Here is a 9,608-nt window from a genome sequence, read left to right as displayed (position 1 = left end):
TCTATGCATACTAAGACTGCATTGCTAAACATAACTCAAATGATCCTTGTCTTTTGGTGAATTAGTCTAGAAAGGTCATTTAGCTTTTTATTCTTATATTATTACTTAGTCTCTGGAGTTCTTACATTGATTTTTAGAGCACTTGGTTTCTTGCTGCTAATCATTGCCATTATCCAACTGGATGCCCAGATTAGTAGGCGTGGTTTCTCTGGTTGCTGCTAAAAACACTAAACGTTTTGTGTTTCCATATGCATTGTAATGTAAAATGTATATCATATTCTCACAATGGTTATTTGAATAGAACCACAGTTAGTTGCAACAAATTTTTTTCAATGATTTGACTGCACTTCACATTTTAAGAGTTATTTTTTATTAGAGAACTACATGAATATGTACACAATGCAAATGAGAACATTACAAAGCTCAAAAGTCATACGGCTGACAACCCCAACAACTTTTCAGTGCTTCATCATTTCTTTAATATAGACAGAATTCATGTAATACGCAGTCATCCAGTTGTAGGGTGAATGGTGATAATATGAATTGTAATATTCAACCCAGGCTCTGTATGAAGTCCAATAATCCTCCCCGGCCACTTCCTCTTCCAGTTGATCAGGCTCTCTCTTTCTACTCTTCTGTCCTGCTGATGCAGCCTTTCTGCTGGATTTAGAGGCTGGCCGGTGTTTCTGGGAAAGGCTGTGGGGTTTAGCAGGATTCTGGGATTGAGGTTCACTAGGCCTTTGCTTGTTTCTGTAGGTCTGTTGTGATACTCTGGCTGAAGGTAAAGAGGATTCATTCAATTCTGAGACTATATTGTTTGGAAGAGCAGGTGTGTGATGTGAAGACCGATTGGGGACAGAAGAGCTTGATTCACTCTCTACCTCCATTTCAGACTCTGAAGAACCACCATCAGATGACATGGAAAGTGTCTTCTGTTCAGAGGATAACTCTGAAACCTCCTTTGGTGGAGGAAGATCTTGATGGTAGTGTGATTCTTCTAGAACATATGATTTATAAGCCTTATCATTATCATCATCACCACCACCATCATTATCATCATCATCATCATCATCATCATCATCATCATGGCTGTTATGCAGTCCATTAACTGCATCTCGACTCCTACTGAAACCATACTGGCGAATTATTTCGACAGATCTTCCAGGACCTTCTGTTATGAAATTCTCATAATCTGCCAAAGCCTCACTGAAAGTCATAACTTTTCGTACATGCGACTTAAAAGACGATAGTGGAGGAATTCTGGGAAGGGTGTCATTCTGTTCTTTCTGAGTTGGAGTTGAGTCATGCTGGAGGTTTGCAGACTGTAATGGTTTTTGCCTCCCAGGTTTGGGTGAGTGATTTTTAACCTTGGTTTCAGCTCCACTGTAGGATTTATCACGTGTTGGCTTTTCTGGGATGACTGTTGAGATGTGAGGCTCTCTGGAAGGTTTCAATGTCGGCTTTTCAGATTTAGCTTGTTTTTTCTTCTCCGGTTTGGGAACGTCAGACATTTTCTGTTTGGGTTTTGAAGGAGGTTCAATGATCACGTCCCAGTCACAAGCCTCTTCCATGATCCCTGGAGGGATTGGATCTGTAACACAATGTAGAAAAACATGCTTAAGAGCACTTTGTGATTTATGATGAGAGAATTCAGGAGAGAGCAGAATTTGGTCAGTGACCGCAAACACTCAACAACAAAACTCCAGCGTTTCTGCGATGATTCATCTGAACGCCTCTGATTGGCCATTGAATTTATAAGCTCAACAGACTTGTGTGTGATTGGTTATAATGTATAAACACTGTAAAAATGCAGAAAACATAGTGCAACATCAAGCAGAACTAAATTTAATACTGCAGTTAACACTTTTCATTTCAGCCATAATGGATTTACTTGAACTGTGCAGCAGCATTTTTGTCCACGCTTGTAGTTTCTACAAGCGAAAAAACGAGAATAGTGTGGATATTATGTCATTGGACAAGACATTTTTTAAAATTAAAATTTCTCTAGATTTACAAATCCTTGGGGACTTACACAACTGCATAAAACATATCACACTGTTCAAGTGGTTTTTGGATATTTCAAAATCGTGAATATTGTGCCTTTAAGGCACAATTCACATATATACTTTTTCTGGATGTCTGGGGACAAAAATTAAAACGTAAAAAATTAAAACGTAAACAATGTGCAGACCATCGCAGCCAAAGCATACTTTGAGCTTTAGGGAGCACCTAATGATGAAAAAAATATATATATATATTTAGCATTCTCTCACAAAAGTATTGAGTTCCACTGAGAAACTTTGCATTCTCTGTTAAATCGAAGTGTTGGCCGCTTTTGAAACACTGCTTCATAAAGCTTCAAAACCTTTGCGAATCATTTGTTTCGAAACAGTGGTTCAGAGCATGTATAAAAAGCCTAATAGCCTAATAAGCACTCAAGCGCACGCAAAAAAAGCTTGCCAGAGCGCACCGGCAGATATAATAATTATGAATGTGTCTGGGAAAAACAGCAAGGAGACTGCATTAACATTTTAATAATTTATTGATGAACTAACGCTTTCTTTGTTTCCGGGTTAAAAAATGAAGTTGGCGACACTGACTCGTCATTTCCACAGTAGTATGCATGTTTCACATGGATAACATAATCTGAAAATATTTGTTTTCTATTTGAAATGGTTCATTTGAAAGTAGACATTTCACTATCTATAAATATATTTTTCATGTCTGTAAGGCATGGAGTTTTGAAGTTTCGCGCTCAAGTTCACAGAGAACAAGACGGCAGAAAGCGCATCCTGTTTGCTTTAATTATTTTACAAAAGTGCAATGTTTCGTTGTTATTGTGAGTGCACACAAATAACTGCAAAATCTTTACAGATTGTAAAGATGTAATACATTCATCTGTATAATCAAAAAGGCCAGAGTATTTTAAGATCAAGTGACCACACCGGCGTCTCCATCTGTCGTGCAGTGAGCGCAATACTGTTTGGCTTCCAAACTCCGCACAGACACTTCAGTAGCGCACATTTTTCTACATTCGCATTAGACTGAACAGCCATGTAAAGTTACTACTACATACATCTTTCAGATGAAAAGCCATATTTGAGCCATATCGATGTACTATATTACCACATAGACCAGCCGTTAACAATCTGTCCATCACAGACTGCATGACTTCTCCACTTACTGTGGAATTTTTTTTTTCTGCGACTAATAAAATTTTGGTTGACCAAGCATCCTCTGAACGAATAATGGTTATTCTACTATTAGGGGGCAGCCCTAGTCATAAATGTTTTGAACCATTTAGAAATTTCAGTGCTTTGCCATTGGGGGCAATATAAAAAATGCATATTATACAGACACTTCATATTTAATGGTATTTCATTATTATTACTTTATAAGCACTGAAATATAAAAAAAAATATGAAATTAAAAAATATATGAACATTATTTCTATCACAAAAGTTTTGTGAATGCACAATAAGTTTCTTGGGGGATGCAAAAGTTTTCCAAGCGAACGCAAATGTTTTGTGAGAGACCACAAAAGCATTAAAATATAATTTTCCTTCTATTTAATTTTATTTACTATCTCCATGTCTCGAGGAACTCCACAAGTTCCTTTCACTAAAATCAATTTTAAATCAACGCATATTGGGCCTCACTCATGAAACACAATTTCTGTGTAAATCATTCATAAAGCCGTTCTGACTGCAGTTTTTCATATTTATAAAAATGTTTTGTTTTTAAAATGTTAGTTGGTCTGAAATTAATGTACGCCTGCTCTCTACCATGTGCGTAAAACATTCTGTGTTCTTCGTAGCAAATGACACTGAATTTTGATGCACTGCCATGATAGTATTTCAGAAGTTTGGTTGCTCTGTTTTGGTTTTCAAATCATAGCAACCAAAGCATCTCAGCTGGAAAAACACTGTGCCACCAAAGAGTTCACTAGCACCACCAGCTGGCCATTTTCAGAAGAGTGCTTTGCATTTTCAGCTGGCTAAAAACGCTTTGGTGAACACAAGTTAATTCAATATTTATTGTTAGAGATATGGCCTATTTGTCTTTTTTGCATTTATGCAACATACTGGACCCAAACCAGAGTAGGAAGTCCAGAATTTCCACTGCGTTCCTGAACACGCAATTTACGTAGCTGTAATTCATAGGCAGGGATTATGCTAATTGTGAATGAGCATGGATGTTTATGAAGCATTTGTAAATCTGGAGGAGTTTTTCAGGAAGGTCTGTTTTAGTAAATTTACATTTGTTTTATGATATAGTGACTTTACAGACTGGCCCTACTCCGTTCTACTGTGAGTGCATATCAGTTACCCTATCTACATTTATTTTTAATGAGGGACAAGTGGGAATTATTTTTTGTAATCAACATTATGCCACAAATACAACCTGGACTACTCCTTTGAAAAAAAAATGACTGTAAGAAGTTTGTCTTCCTCTGTACCTGGTAAATGAGTGAGATTCAGAGAGCATTTCTGAGCAATGGCCATCATCTTGTTCTCCTCCTCTCCATGGCAACAGTAGGTCACAGCAACCCCTAGAGTGCCTGGAACATAACAGACAGAGGTCATCGCAGAGGAAATCACAGCTGATCATATCCATTTCTAGAATTCTAATGAGAATGAAGATTAAATTCATCCACAACAACATCACGTCCAGGTTCCAATTATGCATTCTGATTTTGGAGTGCTGTGGTCATTAAAAAGCTCTTGATGAGTTTGTGTTTAGCAGCCAATTATGAAACTGATTGCTGTAGTTGCTCTTTCAGACTCTGACCTGTCTCAGAGCAGATGATCTCTGATTAAGCACTCTCATGTAAATACCCAAGACACACATTAATTAAAACCACAAAGTAGAGGCTTCGCATATATTGGTGCTTAATTGTTTTATAATTAGACGTACCAAATCGTCCAGCACGACCAATACGGTGCATGTAGGTCTCCCAGTCCTGAGGAACATCAAGATTAATCACCAAGTTCACCTTCTCAGCATCAATACCACGTGAGGTCTGTGAAACATAGACATTTATAAGAAATGAAACATTAAACCATTATTAAACAGTGTAGGGGTTATAATAGGTTCAGAGCCTCACCAGATCAGTGGATATTAAAACTCGACACTGATATTGTCTCAGCTTCCACATCGCCTCTAACCTCTGATCCTGGCTTAAACCACCTACATACAAAACACACACATTAAGGGGTTTAAACATAATAACCATTAACAATGGCCTTCATGCATTTTGAGCTTTCATTTACATGCCCACGTTCTGATCCAAAACCTACTGAGCTGCCTACAGAGCCTGCATTGTAAGGCAATATATGTACACACTCAGCATTGCAAGATAGGCAACCAAAGTATCCCTTCCATGATAAGATATATTTAATTTTATTCAAATTCAGGTGGCACTGCAATGCAAGGAGTTGTGAAATGTTATTATACCTGTAAATGTATTTCTATCATGACAAATCTCTTAAAATTTTAGCATGGTAATGAATTTGACACTGTTAATGTATTTGGTCTTGGTGTAATAGATCTGCTATGCTGCTGAATTGCTGCTGCTGTTGGTTATTGCTGTGGTTGTAGATTATTGCTGCTGCAAAGCAAGTACAGGAACTTTCTACTGCCAGTACATATGCTGAGATGGTGCTGTGAGTATTTAAGACATACTGCTCTGGTACTGTACAAATAGCATGTATAATAACCCTTAGCACATCTATACAGGTGGAGCTGGGGAGGTGGAGGGTTTCAGCGGAACTCTGAAAGTGCGCTGCGAACTGCTCTAGTGAACGTTAACCCGACATTCAAATGTAAAGTAGTAGTAGTTTATCATCAGTGAATATCATCAATTTACGTTAACAACCCATCAGCCTACACCATCTAGAGTTTCATGACAGAACTTGGATTTAAAAAAATAATTCAATTCTGAAATGTATTAAAAATTTTCTCAGTTTTTATGTTTAACTGCTCTGATTTTCCATTGCTTATAGATGTGATTGGGAGAAAAAAGGCACTTAAAAGTTCAACTTTAAAAAAAATATATCTTGAGACCTAGGGCTGCTTTCCACTCTGCTGCCCACTCTCACACTCTTTAACAAAAAAATGTTCTGTGTGAATAGCCCTTATGAATTCTATTATTACTTTATTGTAGTACTTTTTATTTCTTGAATGTTTTATTATATATATATATATACACAATTAAAAATAATAATTTTAAAAGTTTTTCATAATCTCATTTTAAAGAAAATATTTAAAAAAATAAAAAATACTGACATTTTATGAATTTAAATGATAGAATTAAGATCAGCTACAACCATGCATTTAAGACTTATTTTACTTGAAATCAAACCCACAGAATCCAAGTGCTGACATATCAAAAAGCATGATATAAAGCACTATTTGGAAACAAATGATTTGTAAAGTCTTTGATGTGACAAAGCAGTGTTTTTGACATTCTCATCATTACAAATCATTTACTTATCATTAGAAAGCTGGCCTAAAAGCAAAAGTATGTTTAATTTACAGCAAAGCCATTCATTAGGCTTTAAAAGAGACCCAAGGTGAAGCTCACCTGAGATGCAGACCGCAGGCAAACCTTTAGAGGAGAGGATATCAGCCAAATGTTGAGCTCTGCAGAACAACAACTCAACTCAGTCTTTCATTACTTTCAATAAAAATCATTTATTCTGTTCAAAAGATCATTTTGTTAAAGATTAGTTCACTTGCAGGATAAAAATTTCCTGACAACTTACTCACCCCATATCATCCAAGATGTTCATGTCTTTCTTTCTTCAGTCAAAAAGAAATGAAGGTTTTTGAGGAAAATATTCCAATATTTTACTCCACACAGTGGACTTTAATAAGAGTCAGCGGGTTGAAGGTCCAAACTGCAGTTTCAACAACAGCTTCAAAGGGCTCTACACGATCCCAGCCGAGGAATAAAGGTCTTTAAATCCTCTGACATCATTGTTCTACCTTTTTTTTGGTAAAGGGCATTTGACTTTCTCTGCATGTTCGCTTTATAAACACTGCGTCGGTACTTCCGACCTATGTCATGCATGACTTTTCCAATGTGATTACGTAATGCGTTTAGTCAAGCTAGTGCAAGACGCGCATTTGTGGTTAAAAAGTGCTTTTTTTTGTTGTTTTTTTAAAGAAAATGACTGATTGCTTCACTAGATAAGACCCTTATTCCTCGGCTGGGATCGTGTAGAGCCCTTTGAATCTGCATTGAACCTACAATTTGGACCTTTAATCTGTTGGCTCCCGTTAAAGTCCACTATATGGAGAAAAAAAACTGGAATGGTTTTCAACCATTTCAATTATTTTTAAATAAAGAATGAACATGAACATCTTGGATGATTTGGGTTTAGTAAAAAAAAAAAAAAATTCAGGAAATTTAAAAAAAAATCTTTGAATAATAATGACCAGCGCTGTAACAGTATAATGGAAGTAACAAAGGTGTGGCTGCTCTCACCTTGTATGGAGGTTTGAGAATACCAGCGCTTGGTTAAATGGGATTTTGCTGAAGAGTTCAAGGAGACTCTGCACCTTCTCCTCAAAGACTTTATGAGGTAATGAATGAGACGGCACAATTTTATAGTACTGCTTCAGCCCTGGAAGACAGAATATAACACAAGAACAACACAAACTGATTTGAGAAGGTATTCACATGAAAGAAATACATCAACAAATCAGACAGGACTGTAGACTGACCAAGGAGTCCAGGGTCTGTTGGGTTCAGTCGCACAAACGTCGGCTCTCTCATGTATCTTGACAGATGCTGAGCTAAAGATTCTGGGTAGGTGGCGGAAAGCGCCAACATTTGTTTGTTTGCTGGTAAAGAGGAGAAGATCCAGCTAAGACAGACAGAGAGAAAGTTAACTCAAACTTGCTGAATTACAATACAAAACACTCTCTGAATCAAAACAACCAAGTCTTACTTGATCTGCTCCTGAAAACTGCTGCTGCTGTCGTCTTCCAGCAGCTTATCAGCCTCATCCAAAACAAACAAGCGAATGGAGGACGTACTCAGGGCTCCCATCTCAATTAGCTGCTTAATACGACCTTTAAATACAACAAAACTTCATCAACACTGCCCATTATCAACCAACTGATCAGTTTGAGGAGTGACCATCTAACAGACCGACCAATGGCAGAGCAGAGGAGTGTTCAGTGAAAAAAAAAGTTATTTCAGCACTTTCATTTGGTGATGTTACTGGCACAAAAACACACACATTAACTTTTAAATAAAGTATTAAACCTAAATATGCAATATTAGTAAATCTAAACTAAATATACCTGGTGAACCAATGGCAATGTGGCATTTCTTCAGATGAAGTTTGTCTTGACTGATGGGTCGGCCGCCGATGAACACATGACACTCCAAACCCTCCATAGCGCTGCCTATAGCCATGACAACAGCATGAATCTGCACCGCAATCTCCCGAGTAGGGGCCAAAACCAGCACCTGATCAGACAAGAGAAGGGCACATTATTGTCAAAACAAGTACACACTGGTGTTTTGGGTGCTTACATTTAACAACAAAAGATAGATTAGTTTTTCAAATCTCCATAGTTCCTTCATTCCTTTATTATTTTAGAATAGGACATTATTTATATTATAACATTCCATATTGAAAAAAAAAAAAAAAATACCTGGGTGGTTGTGTTTTCCAATATAAGAGAGTCCAAAGCGATGGTGGTGAACACACAAGTCTTTCCTGTGCCAGACTTGGCTTGAACAATAAGATCTGAAAAGAAAACGTCAACAAACAACATTATTTCCCTCCAGCAGTGCATGAAATGACAGGCACAACGTTTTCATAGATGCACGACATTTCTGAGTGTCACATTACACTCCTGTCATTATAGAGCAGTCAGTTTTGGTATGGAGCAAAAAAGCTTGTTTTGGTACTGTTTTCAAGTAATATCTGGTGTCGTACCGAGTCCACATCTTCCCAGCGGGATTGCCTTCAGCTGGATGGGAGACGGTCTCTGAAAGCCAGAGGCAGATAAACCCTCAAGCACAGGTTTTGACAGGAGTAAAGAGCTGAACTCGACACCCCCGTTAATCAGAACATCATCTGTCCGGGTTCTGGATTGCAGCTCATGCGCTGCTTTCATGGGTGCCGCCATATTTCTATTGCGACTACGCTCGGTTCTTCGACGCTGAATAAATGAGTTGAACAGTGAATTACTTCGCCCTCTTGCGCACAGAAACAGAAACGCCGCTTAAATATCAACAACATCCTGCAGAGGGCGACAAACGAGCGGTGAAATTTCAATATAAGAAACCGCGAACTTGTAACCTTATTTGACTTCAGTAGCGTTGAAATTAAAGCAAACTTTGAATACCCCATCAAACACATTTCCTGCAACAAGCTGTAACTACACGTTGTCTGAAACTTTGTCCCAGTAAGTTAGATATAAGATTATTTAACATTTGCTGCTTTGAAGGCCATCAAGAATTAAATCCTGTATTGTTATTATTTCAGTTCTTTTATACACTACCTGTCAAAAGTTTTTGAACAGTAAGATTTGTAATGTTTTTTAAAGAATTCTCCTCTGCTTACCAAGCCTGCATTTATTTG

The 9,608-nt window shown here is 37.5% G+C and overlaps 1 protein-coding gene across 1 annotated transcript; it reads right to left on the bottom strand.

The window, feature by feature from the left end:
* Positions 1-358: 358 nt before the first annotated feature.
* Positions 359-9,206, bottom strand: ddx20 (DEAD (Asp-Glu-Ala-Asp) box polypeptide 20). The gene is made up of 11 exons (XM_051116249.1): positions 8,961-9,206; positions 8,674-8,768; positions 8,317-8,485; positions 7,959-8,082; positions 7,732-7,874; positions 7,493-7,631; positions 6,587-6,645; positions 5,108-5,190; positions 4,918-5,023; positions 4,460-4,561; positions 359-1,591 (listed from the first exon to the last, which is right to left on the bottom strand). Exons 1-11 carry the CDS (start codon positions 9,151-9,153, stop codon positions 459-461), a joined length of 2,346 nt encoding a protein of 781 aa, XP_050972206.1. The 5' UTR covers positions 9,154-9,206; the 3' UTR covers positions 359-458.
* Between the last annotated feature and the right edge of the window lie 402 nt (positions 9,207-9,608).

Source organism: Labeo rohita, chromosome 8 (assembly GCF_022985175.1).
Source record: "Labeo rohita strain BAU-BD-2019 chromosome 8, IGBB_LRoh.1.0, whole genome shotgun sequence".
In the NCBI taxonomy this organism is placed as follows: Eukaryota; Metazoa; Chordata; class Actinopteri; order Cypriniformes; family Cyprinidae; genus Labeo; species Labeo rohita.
The sequence above is the reverse complement of the archived record's forward strand: the minus strand, read 5'-3'. Positions and strand labels throughout refer to the sequence as shown.